The 27,684-nt window shown below is 48.9% G+C and overlaps 1 protein-coding gene across 7 annotated transcripts in view; it reads left to right on the top strand.

Moving 5' to 3' along the window:
* Nucleotides 1-27,684, top strand: part of SPIDR (scaffold protein involved in DNA repair) — a 1,299,263-nt gene that overhangs the window by 497,204 nt on the left and 774,375 nt on the right. For all 7 annotated transcript variants that reach the window (XM_063923689.1, XM_063923686.1, XM_063923690.1 and 4 more), the window contains one exon: nt 2,871-2,971. In XM_063923689.1, the coding sequence (XP_063779759.1) occupies nt 2,871-2,971 (101 nt within the window). The remainder of the gene's footprint in view (nt 1-2,870; nt 2,972-27,684) is intronic.

Here is a 27,684-nt window from a genome sequence, read left to right on the forward strand (position 1 = left end):
GTGTTTCTGGGCGGAAACTGACCGTTTTCTGGGAGTGTGCGGAAAAACGCAGGTGTGCCAAGATAAAACACGGGAGTGTCTGGCCGAACGCAGGGCGTGTTTGTGACGTCAAACCAGGAATGAAACGGGCTGAGCTGATCGCAGTGTAGGAATAAGTCTCGAGCTACTCAGAAACTGCTAAGAAATTTCTATTCGCAATTCTGCTAAGCTAAGATACACTCCCAGAGGGCGGCGGCCTAGCGTGTGCAATGCTGCTAAAATCTGCTAGCGAGCGAACAACTCGGGAATGACCTCCTGGGTGTTCCAATCGGTGTACGTATTTCCTCCAAGTTCTAAAACTCATAAAGAGAACAAGAGTTCAGGCAATCCTCATTGCTCCGGACTGGCCAAGAAGGGCTCGGTACGCGGATCTTCTCGGTCCTGCTGGAAGATCTGAGTCCTCTTCCTCTTCGGGAGGACCTACTGCAACAGGGGCCATTCGCTTATCAAGACTTACCGCCGCTACGTTTGACTGCATGAAAGTTGAACGCCAGATTTTAGCTCGGAAGGGCATTCCGAACAAGGTTATTTCTACAGGCTAGGAAAGGAGTAACGTCTAAACATTACCATCACATTTGGAAAAAGTATGTTTCTTGGTGTGAGTCCAAGATGTTTCCTACGGTGGAGTTTCAACTGGGACGGTTTCTGTTTTTCCTGCAAGCAGGTGTGGATATGGGCCTGAGATTGGGATACGTAAATGTCCAGATTTCAGCCCTGTTCATTTTATTCCAGAAACAGCTGGCTTCCCTTCCTGAGGTTCAGACTTTTTTGAAAGGGGTTCTGCACATCCAGCCTCCCTTTTTGCCGCCTACGGCGCCATGGGATCTTAACGTGGTGTTACAGTTCCTCCAATCAGTTTGGTTCGAGCCTCTACAGGAGGTTGAGGTCAAGTTTCTCACGTTATAGGGTGTCACTTTGTTGGCCTTAGCTTCTGCTAGACTTGTGGCGGAGTTTGGGGCTCTGTCTTGTAAAATCCCCTACTTGATCTTCCATGAAGATAGTGCTGAGCTCCGGACCCGTCAAAGGTTGCGTCGGCTTTTCATATTCGCTAACCTATTGTGGTGCCAGTTGCTACTGACTCTTCAATTGCTTCATGGCTCTTGGATGTCGTAAGGTCTCTGAAGATCTATGTGAAGAGGACTGCTCGTCACAGAAAATCGTACTCTCTGATCCCAAGAAACTTGGGTGTCCTGCTTCTAAGCAGACGATCTTTCGCTGGATCAGGTTCACTATCCAGCATGTGTATTCTACGGCAGGCTTGCCGTATCCAGAATCTGTTAAGGCCCACTCTACTCATAAGGTGGGTTCTTCCTGGGCGGCTGCCTGGGGTGTCTCGGCTTTACAACTTTGCCGAGCGGCTACTTGGTCTGGGTCGAACACGTTTGCTAAGTTCTACAAGTTCGATACTTTGGCCTCTGATGATCTAAAGTTTGGTCAATCATTTCTGCAGGAGCCTTCACGCTCTCCCTCCCGTTCTGGGAGCTTTGGTACATCCCCATATTACTAATATGGACCCCAGCATCCTCTAGGACGTAAGAGAAAATAGGATTTTAATTACCTACCGGTAAATCCTTTTCTCGTAGTCCGTAGAGGATGCTGTGCGTCCGCCCAGCGCTTCGTTCTCCTGCAGTGGTTTTCCTGTTCAGTACGATTTTGTTCTTCGTTAAGTACTGCCTTGTTACTTGGTTTAGTAATGTTTCAGCTGTTGCTGAGTTTCAAGCTATTTAGCTTGGTTTGCCTTGTATGTGTGAGCTGGTGTGAATCTCGCCACTATCTGTGTAAAATCCTTCTCTCGAAGATGTCCGTCTCCTCGGGCACTGTTTCTAGACTGAGTCTGGTAGGAGGGGCATTGAGGGAGGAGCCAGCCCACACTCTCAAACTCTTAATGTGCCAGTGGCTCCTGGTGGACCCGTCTATACCACATGGTACTAATATGGACCCCAGCATCCTCTACGGACTACGAGAAAAGGATTTACCTTAGGTAATTAAAATCCTATTTACTGGAGATAGTAATTATTTTCTTTATTTTAATTACAGTAATAAATGGTGTTCTTAACATTATGAAGAATTCTATTGATTTTAAGCTTGATAGAGGGTCTCAGTGCTTCAGAGTACGCTGGTGCTGTATAAATGTTAATTGTGGGTAGAAATGTCCCTTCTCAATGCTGAGGTAATGATTGTTCGAATACAAATGACCGATATACCGATGTAGCCATGCTTATCTATCCCACGATGTGTATGCATCGCAGCATGGTTTGCATGACTAGTTTGTCCGCGGCTGTGGCGTTGGCACACGCACCTACGCCATAGACTTCTATAGAGCTAATACCAGCTGCAGCTAGTCGCAGCATGGTGTACCCTACAGCTTGCCGCAATGCGTGTACCCATGCATACTCATCGCAGCAATGATGAGCGTGGCTACATCTGTACTATGCAATATGCTGTACATAGTTTATTTTACATCTCTGCACGATTGTTTTAATCCAGTAAACAGAATACAAAATAAATTGCTACCCCTTTTATGAAATCCATTCCATGTCCTTTTTTGGGAGTATTAAGTGTCCAGAAACCAGAATCCCATGAAGTTTAACATCGAGAAAAGTCAAGTTGGCATTTAAGTGATTTATCTACTTTATAAAGCAAATTGCACATTTTATTAGGTCTAAAGAAGTTTTTAACTGTACTATAGTGTCTGAATAATTCTGCAGAAGGCAAGGTTTCTTTGAGGAGAGTAGAAAGTAAATGGTCCCAGCTGTGTCCTTTTATTTTGTCCTTTGGAAAAACCTAATGCTAACTCTTGGCCATGTGGCACATTCTTGAAATCTCTGTAGGGGAGGACTAGCCGAGAGGTTGAACCGATTGCAGAACAGGGAGAGGTCTGCCATTACTTTTTGGAGGCATCAGTGTGAATCTGATTGCAAAATACCTTTAGGTAAGATTTATATATTACTGTGTATAGTCACATTTGGAGTTTTAAAACAGCCAGAATGTATTGTGTGTTATCATGCCATTTAAGTTATGTCATTATTTCATGCATATTCTAATTAATTATATGACATGAATTATTCCTTTTAGTGTTCCTGCTAGGATGCGGGCCGGACACCAAGGTGTGGTCATGTTATCTCTGCACTCTGTGACAGCGGGAGTGCGTCCAAAAAGAGGGTGTGTCTCTGTTGTCACTCCTGTGGGAGTGCCCAGCACTTACGGACATGCAGATCTGCCCCCAAGCTTTTCCATTACTGTGAATAGATGCCATGCGCATGGCATCTATTCACCTGCAGTGATCGGCAACTGCATCTTATCTCTCACGTTATAGTGGATACTGGGGTCTTGTACTTTAGTACCATAGGGGTATAGATCAGGTCCACTGGAGCCTTGGCACTTTAAAACTTTTAGTGTGTGTATGTGTCTGCTGGCTCCTCCCCTCTATGCCCCTCCTACCAGACTCAGTTTAGAGAAATGTGCCCAAGGAGCCGGGTGCACTTCTCTGGAGCTCCAGAGATTTTTCTTTATATTTATTTTAGTGTATTATTTTCAGGTAGCTCTGCTTGGTTGACTGACTACCTGCTTCGTGGGACTTAGAGGGGGGACCGAACCAACCTCCTGAGGGTTAATGGTTCGTAATCCCAGCTGACAGGAGTCTTAGCTCCTGAGGTACTAATCACACATTGTTAGTATGTGTGCCCACGCCAGCAACTAGCCACCACCCTCTAACAGATGCCAAAGATCCAGGTGCAGTGAGTTACATCGGGGTCCCGGTTAGCGGGTCCCCGTTGCACTGTTGGCGGCAAGTCAGCAGCGGTCACAGGCCTGGAGCTGCGGTTCCTGCCGCAGACAAACTGGCTCTCGGCTACAAGCTCAGCAGTGCTCACTGTCTCTTAAGAACTGTATACAGATATATAATGTTAATTTTAACATTGCCTGTATAATATAATTATCAGGAAATGCGTGCCACTGACAGGGGGCGGGGTTTCCCGGGGCGGGATCAGAGGCGGGAAGGCGCCATTTCCTGCTGCTGTGGATCGTCGGGCTGCATGAACACTACTCCTCCAGGGACCCATGCTGTTACAGATTCTGTACTGGTACCAAGGGTTCATAGAAGAGGGGAGCACGCCAGCGGTAGTAGGCAAATTGTAGATTCTCCAATGCAGCAATTTACAGGATTCCAAACAGCATGAGTTTACTGGGAGGAGATCAGGTCAAACAAATCTTACTGACTTTTTTTTTTTTACAGGATAACTACAGTAAAAGATAAAGGGGGAGCCATAGTTTCTCTTACGTCCTAGAGGATGCTGGGGACTCCGTAAGGACCATGTGGTAGACGGGCTCCGCAGGAGACATGGGCACTATAAAGAACTTTAGAATGGGTGTGCACTGGCTCCTCCCTCTATGCCCCTCCTCCAGAGCTCAGTTAGATCCTGTGCCCAGAGGAGACTGGGTGCTTTCAGGGGAGCTCTCCTGAGCTTCTCTGTAAAAAAGAATTTTGTTAGGTTTTTTATTTTCAGGGAGCACTGCTGGCAACAGGCTCCCTGCGTCGTGGGACTGAGGAGAGAGAAGCAGACCTACTTAAGTGATAGGATCTGCTTCTTAGGCTACTGGACACCATTAGCTCCAAAGGGATCGGAACGCAGGTCTCACCCTAGCTGTTCGTCCCAGAGCCGCGCCGCCGTCCTCCTTGCAGAGCCGGAAGATAGAAGCCAGGTGAGTATTAGAAGAAAGAAGACATCACAGGCGGCAGAATACTTCTGATCTTCACTGCGGTAACGTTCAGCGGTAACGCTGCTCGCCATTGCTCCCACACACAACACACACTGAGGCACGGATGGGTGCAGGGCGCAGGGGGGGCGCCCTGGGCAGCAATATAAAACCTCTAGGCTGGCATTTTAGTATATATGGGCTGCGGAGGCAATATATATACAAATTAGAGATGAGCGGGTTCGGTTCCTCGGAATCCGAACCCCCCCGAACTTCAGCCTTTTTACACGGGTCCGAGGCAGACTCGGATCTTCCTGCCTTGCTCGGCTAACCCGAGCGCGCCCGAACGTCATCATCCCGCTGTCGGATTCTCGCGAGGCTCGGATTCTATCGCGAGACTCGGATTCTATATAAGGAGCCGCGCGTCGCCGCCATTTTCACACGTGCATTGAGATTGATAGGGAGAGGACGTGGCTGGCGTCCTCTCCGTTTAGATAGAGAGTGAGACACTTGATTTACTAGTAATTTAATTTTAGTAATTTTGGGGAGCATTAGGAGTACTCAGAGAGTGCAGAGTTTTGCTGATAGTTATACTAGTGACCACCAGTTTTATTTATTATTTAAAATCCGTTCTCTGCCTGAAAAAAAAACGATACACAGTCACATACCATATCTGTGTTCAGCCTCAGTGTGCTGCATGATAATATCATCTATGTATATCTGACTGTGCTGAGTGCTCACTGCTCACATAGCTTAATTGTGGGGGAGACTGGGGAGCAGTTATAGCAGGAGTACATAACAGTGCACACTTTTGCTGCCAGTGTGACTGACCAGTGACCACCAGTATATTGTCTGCCTGAAAAAGTTAAACACTCGTGTGGTGTTTTTTTTTTTTAATTCTATAAACGCATTCTGCTGACAGACAGTGTCCAGCAGGTCCGTAATTCATTATATTATAATATATACCTGCAGTAGTGAGATATATATATTTTTTATATCATTATCATCCAGTCTATACTAGCAGACGCAGTACGGTAGTCCACGGCTGTAGCTACCTCTGTGTCGGCAGTGCTCGTCCATAATTGTATACCTACCTGTGGTGGTTTTTTTTTTTTCTATCTTCTTCATACTAGTAGTTTAGGAGTCTGCTGCTGACAGTGTCCAGCAGGTCCGTCATTATAGAATATATACCTGTCCTGCAGTAGTGATATATATATATATATATTTTTTATATCATTATCATCCAGTCTATACTAGCAGACGCAGTACGGTAGTCCACGGCTGTAGCTACCTCTGTGTCGGCAGTGCTCGTCCATAATTGTATACCTACCTGTGGTGGGGTTTTTTTTTTCTATCTTCTTCATACTAGTAGTTTAGGAGTCTGCTGCTGACAGTGTCCAGCAGGTCCGTCATTATAGAATATATACCTGTCCTGCAGTAGTGATATATATATATATATTTTTATATCATTATCATCCAGTCTATACTAGCAGACGCAGTACGGAAGTCCACGGCTGTAGCTACCTCTGTGTCGGCAGTCACTCGTCATCCATAAGTATACTAGTATCCATCCATCTCCATTGTTTACCTGAGGTGCCTTTTAGTTGTGCCTATTAAAATATGGAGAACAAAAATGTTGAGGTTCCAAAAATAGGGAAAGATCAAGATCGACTTCCACCTCGTGCTGAAGCTGCTGCCACTAGTCATGGCCGAGACGATGAAATGCCATCAACGTCGTCTGCCAAGGCCGATGCCCAATGTCATAGTACAGAGCATGAAAAATCCAAAACACCAAATATCAGTAAAAAAAGGACTCAAAAATCTAAAATAAAATCGTCGGAGGAGAAGCGTAAACTTGCCAATATGCCATTTACCACACGGAGTGGCACGGAACGGCTGAGGCCCTGGCCTATGTTCATGGCTAGTGGTTCAGCTTCACATGAGGATGGAAGCACTCAGCCTCTCGCTAGAAAAATGAAAAGACTTAAGCTGGCAAAAGCACAGCAAAGAACTGTGCGTTCTTCGAAATCACAAATCCACAAGGAGAGTCCAATTGTGTCGGTTGCGATGCCTGACCTTCCCAACACTGGACGTGAAGAGCATGCGCCTTCCACCATTTGCACGCCCCCTGCAAGTGCTGGAAGGAGCACCCGCAGTCCAGTTCCTGATAGTCAGATTGAAGATGTCAGTGTTGAAGTACACCAGGATGAGGAGGATATGGGTGTTGCTGGCGCTGGGGAGGAAATTGACCAGGAGGATTCTGATGGTGAGGTGGTTTGTTTAAGTCAGGCACCCGGGGAGACACCTGTTGCCGTGGGAGGAATATGGCCATTGACATGCCTGGTGAAAATACAAAAAAAATCAGCTCTTCGGTGTGGAAGTATTTCAACAGAAATGCGGACAACATTTGTCAAGCCGTGTGTTGCCTTTGTCAAGCTGTAATAAGTAGGGGTAAGGACGTTAACCACCTCGGAACATCCTCCCTTATACGTCACCTGCAGCGCATTCATCATAAGTCAGTGACAAGTTCAAAAACTTTGGGCGACAGCGGAAGCAGTCCACTGACCAGTAAATCCCTTCCTCTTGTAACCAAGCTCACGCAAACCACCCCACCAACTCCCTCAGTGTCAATTTCCTCCTTCCCCAGGAATGCCAATAGTCCTGCAGGCCATGTCACTGGCAATTCTGACGAGTCCTCTCCTGCCTGGGATTCCTCCGATGCATCCTTGCGTGTAACGCCTATTGCTGCTGGTGCTGCTGCTGTTGCTGCTGGGAGTCGATGGTCATCCCAGAGGGGAAGTCGTAAGACCACTTTTACTACTTCCACCAAGCAATTGACTGTCCAACAGTCCTTTGCGAGGAAGATGAAATATCACAGCAGTCATCCTGCTGCAAAGCGGATAACTGAGGCCTTGGCATCCTGGGCGGTGAGAAACGTGGTTCCGGTATCCATCATTACTGCAGAGCCAACTATAGACTTGTTTGAGGTACTGTGTCCCCGGTACCAAATACCATCTAGGTTCCATTTCTCTAGGCAGGCGATACCGAAAATGTACACAGACCTAAAAAATGCAGTTGTACCCAATGTCCACTTAACCACGGACATGTGGACAAGTGGAGCAGGGCAGACTCAGGACTATATGACTGTGACAGCCCACTGGGTAGATGTATTGACTCCCGCCGCAAGAACAGCAGCGGCGGCACCAGTAGCAGCATCTCGCAAACGCCAACTCTTTCCTAGGCAGGCTACGCTTTGCATCACCGCTTTCCAGAATACGCACACAGCTAAAAACCTCTTACGGCAACTGAGGAAGATCATCGCAGAATGGCTTACCCCAATTGGACTCTCCTGTGGATTTGTGGCATCGGACAACGCCAGCAATATTGTGTGTGCATTAAATATGGGCAAATTCCAGCACGTCCCATGTTTTGCACATACCTTGAATTTGGTGGTGCAGAATTATTTAAAAAACGAGAGGGGCGTGCAAGAGATGCTGTCGGTGGCCAGAAGAATTGTGGGACACTTTCGGCGTACAGGCACCACGTACAGAAGACTGGAGCAACACCAAAAACGCCTGAACCTGCCCTGCCATCATCTGAAGCAAGAAGTGGTAACGAGGTGGAATTCAACCCTCTATATGCTTCAGAGGTTGGAGGAGCAGCAAAAGGCCATTCAAGCCTATACAACTGAGCACGATATAGGAGGTGGAATGCACCTGTCTCAAGCGCAGTGGAGAATGATTTCAACGTTGTGCAAGGTTCTGCAACCTTTTGAACTTGCCACACGTGAAGTCAGTTCAGACACTGCCAGCCTGAGTCAGGTCATTCCCCTCATCAGGCTTTTGCAGAAGAAGCTGGAGACATTGAAGGAGGAGCTAACACAGAGCGATTCCGCTAGGCATGTGGGACTTGTGGATGGAGCCCTTAATTCGCTTAACAAGGATTCACGGGTGGTCAATCTGTTGAAATCAGAGCACTACATTTTGGCCACCGTGCTCGATCCTAGATTTAAAACCTACCTTGGATCTCTCTTTCCGGCAGACACAAGTCTGCAGGGGTTCAAAGAACTGCTGGTGAGAAAATTGTCAAGTCAAGCGGAATGCGACCTGTCAACATCTCCTCCTTCACATTCTCCCGCAACTGGGGGTGCGAGGAAAAGGCTCAGAATTCCGAGCCCACCCGCTGGCGGTGATGCAGGGCAGTCTGGAGCGACTGCTGATGCTGACATCTGGTCCGGACTGAAGGACCTGCCAACGATTACGGACATGTCGTCTACTGTCACTGCATATGATTCTCTCCCCATTGAAAGAATGGTGGAGGATTATATGAGTGACCGCATCCAAGTAGGCACGTCAGACAGTCCGTACGTATACTGGCAGGAAAAAGAGGCAATTTGGAGGCCCTTGCACAAACTGGCTTTATTCTACCTAAGTTGCCCTCCCACAAGTGTGTACTCCGAAAGAGTGTTTAGTGCCGCCGCTCACCTTGTCAGCAATCGGCGTACGAGGTTACTTCCAGAAAATGTGGAGAAGATGATGTTCATTAAAATGAATTATAATCAATTCCTCCATGGAGACATTCACCAGCAGCAATTGCCTCCACAAAGTACACAGGGAGCTGTGATGGTGGATTCCAGTGGGGACGAATTGATAATCTGTGAGGAGGGGGATGTACACGGTGATGAATCGGAGGATGATGATGAGGTGGACATCTTGCCTCTGTAGAGCCAGTTTGTGCAAGGAGAGATTAATTGCTTCTTTTTTGGTGGGGGTCCAAACCAACCCGTCATTTCAGTCACAGTCGTGTGGCAGACCCTGTCACTGAAATGATGGGTTGGTTAAAGTGTGCATCTCCTGTTTATACAACATAAGGGTGGGTGGGAGGGCCCAAGGACAATTCCATCTTGCACCTCTTTTTTCTTTCATTTTTCTTTGCGTCATGTGCTGTTTGGGGAGTGTTTTTTGGAAGGGCCAGCCTGCGTGACACTGCAGTGCCACTCCTAGATGGGCCAGGTGTTTGTGTCGGCCACTAGGGTTGCTTAGCTTACTCACACAGCTACCTCATTGCGCCTCTTTTTTTCTTTGCGTCATGTGCTGTTTGGGGAGTATTTTTTGGAAGGGCCATCCTGCCTGACACTGCAGTGCCACTCCTAGATGGGCCAGGTGTTTGTGTCGGCCACTAGGGTCGCTGAGCTTACTCACACAGCTACCTCATTGCGCCTCTTTTTTTCTTTGCGTCATGTGCTGTTTGGGGAGTATTTTTTGGAAGGGCCATCCTGCCTGACACTGCAGTGCCACTCCTAGATGGGCCAGGTGTTTGTGTCGGCCACTTGGGTCGCTGAGCTTAGTCACACAGCTACCTCATTGCGCCTCTTTTTTTCTTTGCGTCATGTGCTGTTTGGGGAGTGTTTTTTGGAAGGGCCATCCTGCGTGACACTGCAGTGCCACTCCTAGATGGGCCAGGTGTTTGTGTCGGCCACTTGGGTCGCTGAGCTTAGTCATCCAGCGACCTCGGTGCAAATTTTAGGACTAAAAATAATATTGTGAGGTGTGAGGTGTTCAGAATAGACTGAAAATGAGTGGAAATTATGGTTATTGAGGTTAATAATACTTTGGGATCAAAATGACCCCCAAATTCTATGATTTAAGCTGTTTTTTAGGGTTTTTTGAAAAAAACACCCGAATCCAAAACACACCCGAATCCGACAAAAAAAATTCGGTGAGGTTTTGCCAATACGCGTTCGAACCCAAAACACGGCCGCGGAACCGAACCCAAAACCAAAACACAAAACCCGAAAAATTTCCGGTGCACATCTCTAATCCCCCGCCAGTATTGTATTTTTGAGCGGGACCGAAGCCCGACGCTGAGGGGGCGGAGCTTGATTACACAGCACTGACCAGCGCCATTTTCTCCACAGCACACTGCAGAGAAGCTGGCTCCCCGGACTGTCCCCTGCTGAACACTGTGACAGAGGGCTTAAAAAGAGGGGGGCACTTCATTTGGCAATGAATGTATATTGAATAATATTAAAGCGCTGTGTGTCTGGGAAATTGTTTTCCAGGGTCATTGGCGCTGGGTGTGTGCTGGCATACTCTCTCTCTGTCTCTCCAAAGGGCCTTATTGGGGACTGTCTCCTGATTGGATATTTCCCTGTATGTGTTGGGGTGTCAGTACGCGTGTGTCGGCATGTCTGAAGCGGAAGGCTCTTTTAGGGAGGTTTGAAAATCCTTTGGCTCTTAGGAGTGATGCTTCAAGAGCCACGCTGTCAAGGCAAGTCTGGCCAGGTCTGGGTAGAGACCAGGGTCCTGTATGAAGAGGTCTGGTCGTTGAGGAAGTAGAAGAGGATGGACTGTCGATAGACCCTGCAGGTTTGAGAACCAATGGCTTCTGGGCCACACTGAAGCGACTATAAGCAGTATTCCTCCTTCCTGTTTGAACTTCCGTAGAACCCTGGGCAGGAGTGGAGGCAACACGTAAGGCAGCCGAAAGTTCCATGGTACCGCCAGTGCGTCCACTAACGCTGCTTGAGGATCTCTGGTCCGAGATCCGAAGACAAGAAAGGAGGTGGAGCAAATTAGTGTGGTGTCTCCGTCGGCAACGCCGACACCTGATTGGTTGAATATGTGGAATGTTTTAAATGCAAATGTGAATTTATTACATAAAAGGTTGGACAAAGCAGAGTCCAGGGAAAATGCAGGGAGTCCATCCTTGCCTTTTACTATGTCACAGGGCCCTTCTGGGTCTCAGAAGCGCCCACTATCCCAAGTAGCAGACACTGATACCGACAGGGATTCTGACTCCAGTGTCGACTACAATGATGCGAGGTTGCAGCCAAAGTTGGCAAAAAGTATTCATTATATGATTATTGCAATAAAAGATGTGTTTTGCATATCACGGATGACCCCTCTGTACCTGACACGAGGGTCCACATGTTTAATGAAAAGAAACCGGAGGTTACTTTCCCCCCTTCCCATGAATTAAATGAGTTGTTTGAAAGGGCTTGGGAAACTCCAGACAAAAAACTGCAGATTCCCAAAAGGATTCTTATGGCGTATCCTTTCCCGGCTAAGGACAGGATACGGTGGTTATCCTCCCGCAGGGTGGACAAGGCGTTACCGCGCTTATCCAAAAAGATGGCGCTGCTGTCGCAAGATACCGCAGCCCTCAAGGATCCTGCTGAACGCAGGCAGGAGACTACCTTGAAGTCAATTTACACACATACTGGTACCTTGCTCAGACCGGCGATAGCGTTGGCTTGGGTTTGTAGCTCTGTAGCAGCGTGGACAGATACCTTGTCTGCTGACATTGATACCCTGGATAAGGATACCATTTTACTGACCTTGGGTCATATAAAGGATGCTGTCCTATATATGAGAGATGCTCAGAGAGACGTTGGCCTACTGGGTTCGAGAGCCAACGCCATGGCGATTTCTGCTAGGCGAGCCCTGTGGACACGCCAATGGACGGGTGATGCCGACTCAAAGAGGCATATGGAGGTTTTGCCTTACAAGGGTGAGGACTTATTTGGGGAAGGTCTCACGGACCTGGTGTCCACAGCTACCGCAGGTAAATCCGCTTTTTTACCTTATGTTTCCTCACAACCAAAGAAAACGCCACATTATCAGATGCAGTGCTTTCGGTCGCATAAATCCAAAAGAGTATGGGGATCTTCCTTCCTCGCCAGAGGGTTGGGCAGAGGTAAAAAGCTGCCACCTACAGCTAGTTCCCAGGAGCAGAAGTCCTCCCCGACTTCTACAAAATCCACCGCATGACGCTGTGGCTCCGCTGAGGGAGTCCGCCCCAGTGGGGGCACGTCTTCGACTTTTCAGCCACGTCTGGGTTCAATCACAGGTGGATCCCTGTACAATAGAAATTGTTTCCCAGGGTTACAAGCTGGAATTCGAAGATGTGCCTCCTCGCCGGTTTTTCAAATCGGCCCTACCAGCTTCTTCACCAGAGAGGGAGGTAGTTTTAAGTGCAATTCAAAAACTGTGTCTTCAACAAGTGGTGGTCAAAGTTCCCCTGCTTCAACAGGGGACGGGGTACTACTCAACCCTGTTTGTGGTCCCGAAATCGGACGGTTCGGTCAGACCCATTCTGAATTTAAAATCCTTAAACCTATACTTGAACAGGTTCAAATTCAAGATGGAATCGCTCACAGCGGTCATCACCAGCCTGGAATGGGGGGATTATATGTTGTCTCTGGACATAAAGGATGCATACCTTCATGTCCCCATATATCCTCCTCATCAGGCGTTCCTGAGATTTGCTGTACAGGATTGTCATTACCAATTTCAGACGTTGCCGTTTGGACTTTCCACGGCCCCGAGGATTTTCACCAAGGTAATGGCGGAAATGATGGTGCTCCTGCGCAAGCAGGGAGTCACAATTATCCCATACTTGGACGATCTCCTGATAAAAGCGAGATCACGAGAGATCAGATGCTGAACAACGTGCCACCCTCCCTGAGGGTGTTGCAGCAGCACGGCTGGATTCTCAATCTACCAAAGTCACAGTTGGTTCCAACGACCCGATTGCCTTTCTTAGGCATGATTCTGGACACGGAACAAAAAAAGGGTTTTTCTCCCGGTGGAAAAGGCCCAGGAACTCCAGAACTTGGTCAGGGACCTGTTGAAGCTGAAAAGGGTGTCGGTCCATCAATGCACTCGAGTTCTGGGAAAGATGGTGGCGTCTTACGAGGCCATTCCCTTCGGCAGGTTCCATGCAAGGACGTTTCAGTGGGACCTTCTGGGCAAGTGGTCCGGGTCCCATCTACATATTCATCAGAAGATCAGCCTGTCCCCCAGGGTCACACTGGGAAGAAACTTCCAGGGACTGTGGTCAAGCCAGGAGGCTTGTCTACACATCAACGTACTGTTACTGAGGGCCATATACAATGGCGTACGTCAAGCGGAGAATCTTCTTCGCGACCTACCGGTTCTGATTCAATCAGACAACGTCACAGCCGTGGATCATGTAAACCGCCAAGGCGGGACAAGGAGCAGAGTGGCAATGGCGGAAGCCACCAGGATTCTGAGCTGGGCGGAATATCACGTAAGCGCTCTGTCAGCGGTATTCATTCCGGGAGTGGACAACTGGGAAGCAGACTTCCTCAGCAGACACGATCTCCATCCAGGAGAGTGGGGTCTTCATCAAGAAGTCTTTGCAGAAATAACAAGTCTTTGGGGACTTCCTCAAATAGACATGATGGCGTCACGCCTCAACAAGAAGCTTCCGAGGTATTGTGCCAGGTCAAGGGACCCTCAAGCGGTAGCAGTGGACGCCCTGGTGACACCGTGGGTGTTTCAGTCGGTCTATGTGTTCCCTCCTCTTCCTCTCATCTCAAAAATATTGAGAATCATAAGACGAAAAGGAATACAGACATTTCTCATTGTTCCAGATTGGCCTCGAAGGGCCTGGTATCCGGATCTACAGGAAATGCTCACAGAAGATCCGTGGCCTCTTCCTCTCAGAGAGGACCTGTTGCAACAGGGGCGTTGTCTGTTCCAAGACTTACCGCGGCTGCGTTTGACGGCATGGCGGTTGAACGCCGGATCCTCGCCGGGAAGGGCATTCCAGACGAAGTCATCCCTACTATGATAAAGGCTAGGAAGGAGGTGACAGCGAGACATTATCACCGTATCTGGAGGAAGTATGTCTCTTGGTGTGAAACCAAGAATGCTCCTCCGGAAGATTTCCATCTGGGCCGTTTTCTCCACTTCCTACAGACTGGGTTGAATATGGGCCTAAAATTAGGCTCCATTAAGGTTCAGATTTCGGCCCTATCCATTTTCTTTCAGAAGGAATTGGCTTCTCTCCCAGAAGTCCAGACTTTTGTGAAGGGAGTGCTGCATATCCAGCCTCCTTTTGTGCCTCCAGTGGCACCATGGAACCTTAACGTGGTGTTACAATTCCTTAAATCTCCCTGGTTTGAGCCTCTTCAATCCGTGGAATTAAAGTATCTCAGTTGGAAGGTGGTCATGTTGTTGGCCTTGGCATCGGCAAGGCGAGTTTTTGAGTTGGCGGCTTTGTCTCACAAAAGCCCCTATCTGATTTTCCATGTGGATAGAGCTGAGTTGCGGACTCGTCCTCCATTTTTCCTCAAGGTGGTTTCCTCTTTTCATATAAACCAACCTATTGTGGTGCCTGTGGCTACGCGGGACTTGGAGGATTCCGAGTCCCTTGATGTGGTCAGGGCATTGAAAATGTATGTAGCCAGAACGGCTCGGGTTAGGAAAACAGAGGCACTGTTTGTCCTGTATGCAGCCAACAAGGTTGGCGCTCCTGCTTCTAAGCAGACTATTGCTCGCTGGATCTGTAACACGAATCAGCAGGCGCATTCTACGGCTGGATTACTGTTACCAAATTCGGTAAAGGCCCATTCCACTAGGAAAGTGGGCTCTTCTTGGGCGGCTGCCCGAGGCGTCTCCGCATTACAGCTTTGCCGAGCGGCGACTTGGTCGGGTTCAAACACCTTTGCAAAATTCTACAAGTTTGATACCCTGGCTGAGGAGGACCTCATGTTTGCTCAATCGGTGCTGCAGAGTCATCCGCACTCTCCCGCCATTTTTGGAGCTTTGGTATAATCCCCATGGTCCTTACGGAGTCCCCAGCATCCTCTAGGACGTAAAAGAAAATAAGATTTTAAACCTACCGGTAAATCTTTTTCTCCTAGTTCTTAGAGGATGCTGGGCGCCCGTCCCAGTGCGGACAACATTCTGCAAGACTTGTATATCGTTATTGCTTGCTTCAGGTTTATGTTACAGTTTTGATCGGTCTTTGACTGATGCTGTTTGTTTCATACTGTTGACTGGTTCGTATATTCCAGGTTATACGGTGTGGATGGTGTGGGCTGGTATGAATCTTGCCCTTGGATTAACAAAATCCTTTCCTCGTACTGTCCGTCTCCTCTGGGCACAGTTGCTCTAACTGAGGTCTGTAGGAGGGGCATAGAGGGAGGAGCCAGTGCACACCCATTCTAAAGTACTTTATAGTGCCCATGTCTCCTGCGGAGCCCATATATACCCCATGGTACTTACGGAGTCCCCAGCATCCTCTACGGACTAGGAGAAAAAGATTTACCGGTAGGTTTAAAATCTTATTTTATCTAGACTTTAGTAAAGCTTTCGACATTGTCCCACATCACAGACTTTAAAATAGACTTGAAAGCATGGGATTACATACTAAGTTGGTTAAATTGAAAATATTTTGGCTGCAGCACAGAAACAAGGGAGTTGTAGTAAATAGAGTGCATTCACAGAGGGGAAATCTTACCAGTGGAATACCCCAGGGATCTGTACTTAGACCAGTCCGTTTAAATATCTTGGTGACATTGCAAATGGTATTGAACAGAAAATATGTTTTTTGCAGATGACGCAACAGGGTAGACACACCAGGAGAGGTAAAACAAATGATTGATGATCTAGGATTCTAGGTAGACTAGAAGAATGGTCAAAAGAGTGGCAATTACAGTTTAATGCCAAAAAATGAAAAATCATGCTCTTGGGTCTCAAAAATCCACAGGCTAAATATAATTTCTCTGATATCCTAGAGGATGCTGGGGTCCACATTAGTACCATGGGTATAGACGGGTCCACTAGGAGCCATTGGCACTTTAAGAGTTTGAGCGTGTGGGCTGGCTCCTTCCGCTATGCCTCTTCTACCAGACTCAGTTTAGAAAATGTTCCCAGAGGCGCCGGTCACAGGTAGGGGAGCTCTCCAGAGTTTCTCTGGTAAAGTTATTTTTTAGAGGGACTATGGAGGGGCAGTAGTGTCCACCCTGCAGGTTCTGAACCACTTTCTCTGCTGACAGGACACTGAGCTCCTGAGGGGATCGATCGTTCCCCGCCACAGAGAATCGCTCACCCCGGCAGAATGTCGCCACCCCCTTACAGAGCCAGAAGATCAGAAGATGGCGAGATATGGCGGCATAAGGGTAGGAGCGCTGAGCTGAGCGGCTGTGCTCCGGGAAGGCTCAGCGGCACACAGTGTTGGCGCTATGAGGGACGTCCTGAGCCAGCGTCTTAATACCCTACACTGATCACAGACGCTAACCGGAGACTGAATCCCACGGCTAGCGACGGAATCCTCGGGCCAGTATAAAGAATTTGTGTGGGAAGACACGCCATCTTCAGGAGGCGTAGCTTCTCCTCAGACCGGACCCAGTTCAGCGCCATTTTCCTGCTTGCAGTTCCCTCCCTCCAAGCAACTCCAGCTATCCTGAGTGGTACCAGGGGGTTGCAGAAGTAAGGGGGGGGAAGCTGTGTAAAATCTGTGTAGTCTATTAAGGTACACAGATAGCGCTGGTAGTTTTATCTGTTTTACCTCAGAAAGCGCTGTGTGTGGGTTGGCTCCAATTTCTGTCTCTCTCTCTGCCATTCTTGGGGTGGGGTGGGGTGGAGCTGTGACTGACAATTCCCTGTGTGCGTATGTGCGTGTTTAATACTTTCCATAGCCATGTCTAGGGACTCTGTGTCATACTGTATGCTGTTGAAGTGGTTTCATCTCAGGAGGAATCCATATCATGTACACAGAAATTTAATCACGGTGCTGAGCCAACGTCTAAATACCCTAAACTGGTCACAGTCGCTAACCGGATACTGAATCCCCAGGCTAGCGACAGAATCCTCAGTACACAGACGCTAGCCGGGGACTGAATACCCTGGCTAGAGACTGAATCCTCAGGCCAGTATATAGAAGTTGCGCGGGAAGACATGCCATCTTCGGAGGGCGGAGCTTCTACTCAGTGCGGACCCAGCAGAGTTCAGCCCCATTTTCCTGTCTGAAGCTCCTATTCCATAGACTGCAGACGGTGATGGGGACGTGCTCGGGGGGCTGCACCCCTTGCAGGGGGTGCAGCTCATGTTTGAGGCTATTAGATATATGTTAACTATTGCTGACATGTCGCCTGAGCAGGTAGAGGTGGCTTACTTCACTGACCGTAAGAAAGCTTTGCTAACCTTCCCTGCGTGTAAAGTATTAAACGCTATTTGAGAAACCTGAGTAAAAGGATTCCAGATCCCCAAAAGGGTTCTGGTTACTTTTCCCTTCCCTGAGGAGGATAGAAAGAATTGGGAAAAGCCCACCCATAGTTGACGCATCTGTGTCCAGACTGTTAAAGAAGGTGGATTTACCTGTCCAGGGATCTGCCGCGTTGAAAGAACCTGCTGATCGCAATATTGACACTACGGTCAGATCCATATACACGGCTTCGGGGGCGATACTACGGCCTCCCAATGCCTGTGCATGGATTTCTAAAGCTATAGTGGTCTGGCACATTACTTGAGAAATTGGTTACAATGGATAAAAGTGACGTTGAATTGTTCTTACATAACATACAGGATTCTGCGTGATTTACGGTGAAATCCATGAAAGACCTGGCTTCGATGGCTGCAGGAATATCCTCCATGTTTGTCTTAGCTCATAGAGGACTCTGGCTCCGCCAATGGTTTGCCGACCCTACCCTACACAGGTCAGGCTCTCTTTGGGGAAGCGTTGGATGCGTGTATTTCCACGGATACAGCAGGTAAGTCTCCTTTTTCTTCCCTCAGCTGCACCTGCCACAAAGAAACCCTTTTCTACAGCTGCATCACAGTCCTTTCGGACTGCCAAGCCAAGAAAGGCCAAACCGTCCAACACCTTCTTTAGGGTCAGCCAAAATCCAAGAAACCTGCTGCGCGGCCTGGCAGTGGGGCCGGGAGGGGGCGAGACTCAGAAACTTCAGTCACGTCTGGGTGTTGTCCGGCCTGGGTGCAAGATATTGGGTCCCAGGGGTACAGGTTGGAATTTCAAGATCTTACTCCTCACCGATTCTTCAAATCAGGCGTGCCAGCTTTGCTGGCAGACAGGGCTATCCTACAGGAAGCCATCCAGAAGTTGGTGGAGGCACAGGTTATTGTACCAGTCCCAACCCATATGCAAAACCAAGGTTGCTATTCGAACCTTTTCGTGGTACCGAAACCGGATGATTCGGTCAGTCCCATTCTGAATTTAAAATTGCTAAACCCCTTCCTGAGCGAGTTCAAGTTTAGAATGGAGTCTCTAAGGACGGTGATATCAGGTCTGGAAGAGGGGGAAATACTGCTATCACTGGATATCAAGGATGCGTACCTCCCACATTTCGATTTTGCCACTGCATCAAGCTTATCGCCGATTCGCACTGTTGGAGTGTCATTTCCAATTCCAGGCCCTGCCATTCGGCCTCTCCACAGCACCATGGGTATTCACCAAGGTGATGGCAGAGATGATGTTTCTCCTTCGCAGACAGGGGGTGAACATAATTCTATATCTGGACGATCTGCTGATAAAGGCATCGTCCAAGGACAAGCATTATTCTCACGATCCATGTACTCAGAACACGATTGGATCCTGAATCTTCCAAATCACCTTTGTAATCAACCAGGAGGTTGTCCTTTATGGAAATGATCCTCTACACGAAAGTGCAGTGGGTGTTTCTTCTAGAGGATAAAGTGTTGGTGATACAAACAATGGTCCGGGATGTCCTGAAGCTAGCCTGGGTTTCGGTTCATCAGTGCATTCGCTTTCTGGGGAAGATGGTGGTCTCTTATGAGGCTCTGCAGTACGGGAGGTTTCATGCTCGGTCCTTCCAACTGGATCTCCTGGACAAGTAGTCGGGATCCCCTCTACACAATTTCACTGGTGGCTGCAATTACCTCACCTTCTGGAGGGCCGCAGGTTCGGGATTCAGGACTGGATCCTTCTAATCACGGATGCAAGTCTCCAGACTGGGGCGCAGTCACTCAAGGGGATATCTTCCAAGGAAAGTGGTCAAGTCTGGAAGCCGGCCTGCTGATAAACATTCTGGAACTAAGAGCCGTCTACAATGGTCTTCTCCAAGTGGCCCATCTTCTGAGAAATCGGGCCATTCAAGTGCAGTCGGACAATGTATCAAGAGTGGCTTACATAAACCGACAGGGCGATACGAAGAGCAGAGCTGCAATGTCGGAGGTAACCAGAATAATCCTCTGGGCAGAAAAACACACATTAGCGCTGTCAGCAATCTTCATTCAGGGAGTAGACAACTGGGAAGCGGACTTCCTCAGCAGACACGATCTGGGGTCTCCATCCGGAGGTGTTTAAGGAGGTAACAGATCTTTGGGGCGTACCCCAGATCGACATGATGGCCTCTCGTCTCTACAAGAAGCTTCAGCGGAATTGTTCCAGGTCGAGAGACCCGCAAGCTGTGGCGGTGGACGCCCTAGTGACTCTGAGAGTGTTCCAGTCGGTGTACGTGTTTCCTCAACTTCCACTCATTCCAAGAGTTCTCAAACTCCTAAGAAGAACAAAAGTTCAGGCGATCCTCATTTCTCTGGACTGGCCAAGAAGGGCTTGGTACGCGGATCTACTGGGAGGACCTACTGTAGCAGGGGCCGTTCGCCTATCAAGACTTACCACGGCTACGTTTGATGGCATGGAGGTTGAATGCCAGATACTAGCTCGGAAGGGCATTCCGAACAACGTTATTCCTACCCTGATACAGGCTAGGAAAGGAGTAACGTCAAAACATTACCATCATATTTGGAAAAAATATGTATGTTGGTGTGAGTCCAAGAAGTTTCCTACGGTGGAATTTCAACTGGGACCATTTCTCCTCTTCCTGCAAGCAGGTGTGGATATGGGCCTGAGGTTAGGATCCATAAAGGTCCAAATTTTGGCCCTATCCATTTTCTTCCAGAAACAGTTGGCTGTCCTCCCGGAGGTTCAGATTTTTTTGGAAGGGATTTCTGCACATCCAACCTCCCTTTGTACCGCCTACGGCGCCCTGGGATCTTAACGTGGTGTTGCAGTTCCTCTAGTCGGACTGATTTGAAACTCTACAGGAGGTTAAGGTCAAGTTTCTCACGTGGAAGGCTGTCACTTTGATGGCTTTAGCTTCTGCTAGACGTGTGTCGGAGTTGGGGGCTTAGTCATGTAAAAGCCCATACTTGATCTTCCATGAAGATAGAGCTGAGCTTCGGACACGTCAGCAGTTTCTTCCGAAGGTTGTGTCGTCATTTCATATCAACTATCCTATTGTGGTGCCAGTTGCGACTGACTCCTCAATTTCATCAAAGTCCTTAGATGTGGTAAGGGCTCTAAAAATCTATGTGAGGAGGACTGCTCGTCACAGAAAATCGGACTCTCTGTCCTGTATGATACCAAGAAAATTGTGTGTCCTGCTTCTAAGCAGACGACCTCTCGCTGGATCAGGTTCACTATCCAGCATGCGTATTCTACGGCAGGATTGCCGTGTCCTATGTCTGTTAAGGCCCACTCTACTCGTAAGGTGGGTTCTTCCTGGGCGGCTACCCGGGGTGTCTCGACTTTACAACCCCACCGAGCAGCTAATTGGTCTGGGTCGAACACGTTTGCAAAGTTCTACAAGTTCGATACTTTGGCCTCTGAAGACCTAAAGTTTGGTCAAACAGTTCTGCAGGAGCCACTGCACTATCCCTCCCATTCTGGAAGCTTTGGTACATCCCCATGGTACTAATGTGGACCCCAACATCCTCTAGGACGTAAGAGAAAATAGGATTTTAACTACCTACCGGTAAATCCTTTTCTCGTAGTACATAGAGGATGCTGGGCGCCTGCCCAGTGCTTCGTTTTCCTGCAGTGGTTATCTGGTTCAGTACAACTTTGTTTTTATTTCAGTACTGCATTTTTACTTGGAAAGTAATATTTCAGCGGTTGCTGAGTTTCAAGCTAGTTAGCTTGGTTTGCCTTGTATGTGTGAGCTGGTATGAATTTTGCCACTATCTCTGTATAATCCTTCTCTCAAAGATGTCCGTCTTCTCGGGCACAGTTTCTAGACTGAGTCTGGTAGGAGGGGCATAGAGGGAGGAGCCAGCCCACACTCTCAAACTCTTAAATGCCAATGGCTCCTGGTGGACCCGTCTTTACCCATGGTACTAATGTAGACCCTAGCATCCTCTACGGACTACGTGAAAAGGAATTACCGGTAGGTAATTAAAATCCTATTATTAATGGCACTATATTGGAAACTACTAAGGAGGGTAGGGATCTAGGAGTCACTATTTCATGTGACTTAAAGGCAGGTCATCAAAGTAACAAAGCAATGAGAGAAGGGCACGGGTCTTATTGCGGCCCGTTGGCGCCCATGAGGCGACCTTTACAGATTTCACTGCGCACAGCTGGCTGCTGAGTGCCCGACTGTTGCTGGGAAAAAGCGCCCCTTCCACTCTATTGTCTACAGTCCAGCGAGCGGAGCCGGACATGGTTTTCTGCTTGCAGCCAATACATGGGGCACCTGCGTGTCGGGCAGTGTGTGTGGAGTACATGCCGGAATCATGGCGCTGTGTTCGGAATTGCTGGAGTCCTGTAGGTAATGTACAGTAGGTGGTGGCAGGAGCTGCGGTGGGTATGTAGCATTAGCCAGCAGTGCAGGGTACCCTAGGTTGGCAGTGGCTGGAGAAATCTTTTTTGTGCTGCACAGTAATTGTTCTTTTGTCAGGCAGGGCACTGGGGGCTGCAAGCCATAAGGCTACATCACCCAATATTCATATGTAATTATTATACTCATAGGGGTCGATTCAATTCGGCAATTTAAGAATAGCGCCGGGAATTAGCTCCCGACGCTATTCAATTCAGCTAAAGTTAAGTCTGCGAAAGCTCGCCGACTTAACAGGTAGTTTTGTCGGGAGAACGGGCATCCTCCCACTTAACTACCCACGGCGATGCTGATTCCCGACAGAATGAGCCTCGCGCAGGCCGCGCGGAAGCACTTTTGTCGGTTTTCTTCTCTCACCCCCCGGGGATGAGAGAAGAATTCCCGACAATTGCGGGTAACTAGCAGCTGAATTGAATAGCGTCGGGAGTTAATTCCCGGCGCTATTCTTAAGTTGCCGAATTGAATCGACCCCATAGGCGTGTGCATGGTGAGCACATAATGTCCGGCACCACCTCACGCCACGCCATGCTCATTCACCTGTTAGGGTCTATTGATGGCATTTCCTAGCGGACCCAAGCTTTAGAAAGTTGTGCTTTGCGGAGCTTGCTGTGGACGTGTGGCACATCGCATACCCATGGAATCTTATGGGGTCTTATTTCCAATTGGTCCATCGCAGCTACCTCCGTTATCGGTTTACAGATCTGTTTGATATGTATGGGGTTCCATATGTATTGTGGTATACTTCCAAAACCAGCAGTTTTCTGTGGTGTACAGCATTGTTTCTCTGACGTCCTAGTGGATGCTGGGAACTCCGTAAGGACCATGGGGAATAGACGGGCTCCGCAGGAGACTGGGCACTCTAAAAGAAAGATTAGGTACTATCTGGTGTGCACTGGCTCCTCCCTCTATGCCCCTCCTCCAGATCTCAGTTAGAATCTGTGCCCGGCCAGAGCTGGGTGCTCATAGTGGGCTCTCCTGAGCTTGCTAGAAAAGAAAGTATTTGTTAGGTTTTTTATTTTCAGTGAGATCTGCTGGCAACAGACTCACTGCTACGTGGGACTGAGGGGAGAGAAGCAAACCTACCTGCTTGCAGCTAGCTTGTGCTTCTTACGCTACTGGATACCATTAGCTCCAGAGGGTTCGAACACAGGGCCTGACCTCGATCGTCCGTTCCCGGAGCCGCGCCGCCGTCCCCCTTGCAGAGCCAGAAGACAGAAGAGAAGCGATGAAATCGGCGGCAGAAGACTCCTGTCTTCATTAAGGTAGCGCACAGCACCGCAGCTGTGCGCCATTGCTCCCACAGCACACCACACACTCCGGTCACTGTAGGGTGCAGGGCGCTGGGGGGCGCCCTGGGCAGCAATTATAATACCTTTTGGCACTTAAATACACATAATACAGTCTGAAAACTATATATGTGTAAAAACCCCCGCCATTAAGTTACATAAAACGCGGGACAGAAGCCCGCCGCTGAGGGGGCGGGGCCTTTTTCCTCAGCACACCAGCGCCATTTTCCCTTCACAGCTCCCCAGGCTCTCCCCTGCAGTATCCTGATACAAGAAGGGTAAAAAAGAGAGGGGGGGCACATAAATTTAGGCGCAAATAAGATATTTAAGCAGCTATTGGGTAAATCACTTTTTATAGTGTAAATCCCGGTGTTATATAGCGCTGTGGTGTGTGCTGGCATACTCTCTCTCTGTCTCCCCAAAGGACTTTGTGGGGTCCTGTCCTCAGTCTGAGCATTCCCTGTGTGTGTGTGGTGTGTCGGTACGGTTGTGTCGACATGTTTGATGAGTAGAGTTACGTGGAGGCGGAGCAAGGGCAGATAAGTGTGGTGTCGCCCCCGACGGGGCCGACACCTGATTGGATGGATATGTGGAAGGTCTTAACCGACAGTGTCAACTCCTTACATAAAAGGTTCGATGACGCAGCAGCCTTGGGACAGCCGGGGTCTCAGCCCGCACCTGCCCAGGCGACTCAGAAGCCGTCAGGGGCTCATAAACGCCTGCTAGCTCAGGTGGTAGACACAGATGTCGACACGGAGTCTGACTCCAGTGTAGATGAGGATGAGACAAATGTACAGTCTACAAAAGCCATCCGATGCATGATTACTGCAATGAAAGATGTATTGCACATTTCTGACATTAACCCGGTTACCACCAAGAGGGGTATTATGTTTGGGGAGAAAAAGCAGCCAGTGACTTTTCCCCCATCTGATGAATTAAATGAATTGTGTGAAGAAGCGTGGAGTTCCCCTGATAAGAAACTAGTGATTTCTAAGAGGTTACTGATGGCGTACCCTTTCCCGCCAACGGATAGGTTACGTTGGGAAACATCCCCTAGGGTGGACAAGGCGCTAACACGCTTATCTAAAAGGGTGGCACTGCCGTCTCAGGATACGGCCGCCCTAAAGGAGCCTGCGGATAGAAAGCAGGAAGCTATCCTGAAGTCTGTGTATACACACTCTGGTACTCTACTGAGACCTGCTATTGCTTCAGCCTGGATGTGTAGTGCTGCAGCAGCATGGACTGATTCCCTGTCAGACGACATTGATTCACTCGACAGGGATACTGTTTTGCTAACCATCGAACATATAAAAGACGTCGTCTTATATATGCGGGATGCCCAGAGGGACATTTGCCTGCTGGCATCTAGAATTAATGCAATGTCCATTTCTGCCAGGAGAGTATTATGGACTATGCAGTGGACAGGTGATGCTGATTCTAAAAAGCACATGGAGGTTTTGCCTTATAAGGGTGAGGAATTGTTTGGGGACGGTCTCTCGGACCTCGTATCCACAGCAACTGCTGGGAAGTCGACTTTTTTACCTCAGGTTCCCTCACAGCCTAAGAAAGCACCGTATTATCAAATGCAGTCCTTTCGGCCTCAGAAAGGCAAGCGGGTCAGAGGAGCATCCTTTCTGGCCAGAGGCAAGGGTAGAGCAAAGAAGCTGCACCAGGCAGCCAGTTCCCAGGAACAAAAATCCTCCCCTGCTTCCACTAAGTCCACCGCATGACGTTGGGGCTCCACAGGCAGAGCCAGGTGCGGTGGGGGCGCGTCTCCGAAACTTCAGCAACCAGTGGGTTCGCTCACAGGTGGATCTCTGGGCTGTACAAATTGTATCTCAGGGATACAAACTGGAGTTCGAGGTGACTCCCCCTCGCCGTTACCTCAAATCAGCCTTGCCAGCTGCTCCCAGGGAAAGGGAGGTAGTACTGGCGGCAATTTACAAGCTGTACCTCCAGCAGGTGATAATCAAGGTCCCCCTCCTTCAACAGGGAAGGGGTTACTATTCCACAATGTTTGTGGTACCGAAACTGGAGGGTTCGGTGAGACCCATTCTGAATTTAAAATCCTTGAACACTTATATAAAGAAGTTCAAGTTCAAAATGGAATCGCTCAGGGCGGTTATTGCAAGCCTGGAAGAGGGGGATTTTATGGTGTCGCTGGACATCAAGGATGCTTACTTGCATGTCCCCATTTACCCACCTCACCAGGAATACCTCAGGTTTGTGGTACAGGACTGTCATTACCAATTCCAGACGTTGCCGTTTGGTCTCTCCACGGCACCGAGAATATTTACCAAGGTAATGGCCGAAATGATGGTATTCCTTCGGAAGAAGGGAGTTATAATTATCCCATACTTGGACGATCTCCTCATAAAGGCGAGGTCCAGAGAGCAGTTGTTGGTCAGCGTAGCACTCTCATAGGAAGTGTTGCAACAGCACGGCTGGATTCTGAATATCCCATAGTCGCTGCTGATTCCTGCGACGCGTCTGCTTTTCCTGGGCATGATTCTGGACACAGAACAGAAGAAGGTGTTTCTCCCGGTGGAGAAGGCCCAGGAATTGTCATCTCTGGTCAGGGACCTCCTGAAACCAAAACAGGTGTCGGTGCATCACTGCACGCGGGTCCTGGGAAAGATGGTGGCTTCTTACGAAGCAATTCCCTTCGGCAGGTTCCATGCAAGGATCTTTCAGTGGGATCTGTTAGACAAATGGTCCAGATCGCATCTTCAGATGCATCGGTTGATCACCCTGTCCCCAAGGGCCAGGGTGTCTCTGCTGTGGTGGCTGCAGAGTGCTCATCTTCTCGAGGGCCGCAGGTTCGGCATACAGGACTGGGTCCTGGTGACCACGGATGCAAGCCTCCGAGGATGGGGGGCAGTCACTCAGGGAAGAAACTTCCAAGGGCTGTGGTCAAGTCTGGAGACTTCACTACACATAAATATACTGGAACTAAGGGCCACTTACAACGCCCTGAGTCAAGCAGAGCCCCTGCTTCAAAACCACCCAGTACTGATTCAGTCAAACAACATCACGGCGGTCGCCCATGTAAACCGCCAGGGCGGCACGAGAAGCAGGATGGCAATGGCAGAAGCCACAAGGATTCTTCGATGGGCGGAGAATCATGTGCTAGCACTGTCAGCAGTGTTCATTCCGGGAGTGGACAACTGGAAAGCAGACTTCCTCAGCAGGCACGACCTCCACCTGGGAGAGTGGGTACTTCATCAAGAAGTCTTCACACAGATTGTAAATCGCTGGGAACTGCCACAGGTGGACATGATGGCGTCCCGCCTCAACAAAAAGCTAAAAAAATATTGCGCCAGGTCAAGGGACCCTCAGGCGATAGCTGTGGACGCACTAGTGACACCGTGGGTGTACCAGTCGGTTTATGTGTTCCCTCCTCTTCCTCTCATACCCAAGGTACTGAGGATAGTAAGAAAGAGAGGAGTAAAAACTATACTCATCGTTCCGGATTGGCCAAGAAGAAGTTGGTACCCAGAACTACAAGAAATGATCTCAGAGGACCCATGGCCTCTGCCTCTCAGACAGGACCTGTTACAGCAGGGGCCCTGTCTGTTCCAAGACTTACCGCGGCTGCTGCGTTGGACGGCATGGCGGTTGAACGCCGGATCCTAACGGAAAAGGGCATTCCTGATGAAGTGATTCCTGCGCTGATAAAAGCTAGGAAGGATGTGACAGTAAAGCATTATCACCGCATATGGCGGAAATATGTCGCTTGGTGTGAGGCCAGGAAGGCCCCAACGGAGGAATTCCAGCTGTGTCAATTTCTGCACTTCCTACAGTCAGGGGTGTCTATGGGCCTAAAATTGGGGTCCATAAAGGTCCAGATTTCGGCCCTATCTATTTTCTTTCAAAAAGAACTGGCTTCACTGCCTGAAGTTCAGACGTTTGTTAAGGGAGTGCTGCATATGCAGCCCCCTTTTGTGCCTCCAGTGGCACCTTGGGATCTTAACGTTGTGTTGGATTTCCTGAAATCACACTGGTTTGAGCCACTTAAGACCGTGGAGCTAAAGTATCTCACGTGGAAGGTGGTCATGCTGTTGGCCTTAGCTTCGGCTAGGCGGGTGTCAGAATTGGCGGCTTTGTCATGTAAAAGCCCATATCTGATCTTCCATATGGACAGGGCAGAATTGAGGACTCGTCCCCAATTTCTCCCAAAGGTGGTATCAGCGTTTCATTTGAACCAACCTATTGTGGTGCCTGCGGCTACTCGGGACTTGGAGGATTCCAAGT

The sequence above is a fragment of the Pseudophryne corroboree genome, chromosome 5 (assembly GCF_028390025.1).
Source record: "Pseudophryne corroboree isolate aPseCor3 chromosome 5, aPseCor3.hap2, whole genome shotgun sequence".
NCBI lineage: Eukaryota > Metazoa > Chordata > Amphibia > Anura > Myobatrachidae > Pseudophryne > Pseudophryne corroboree.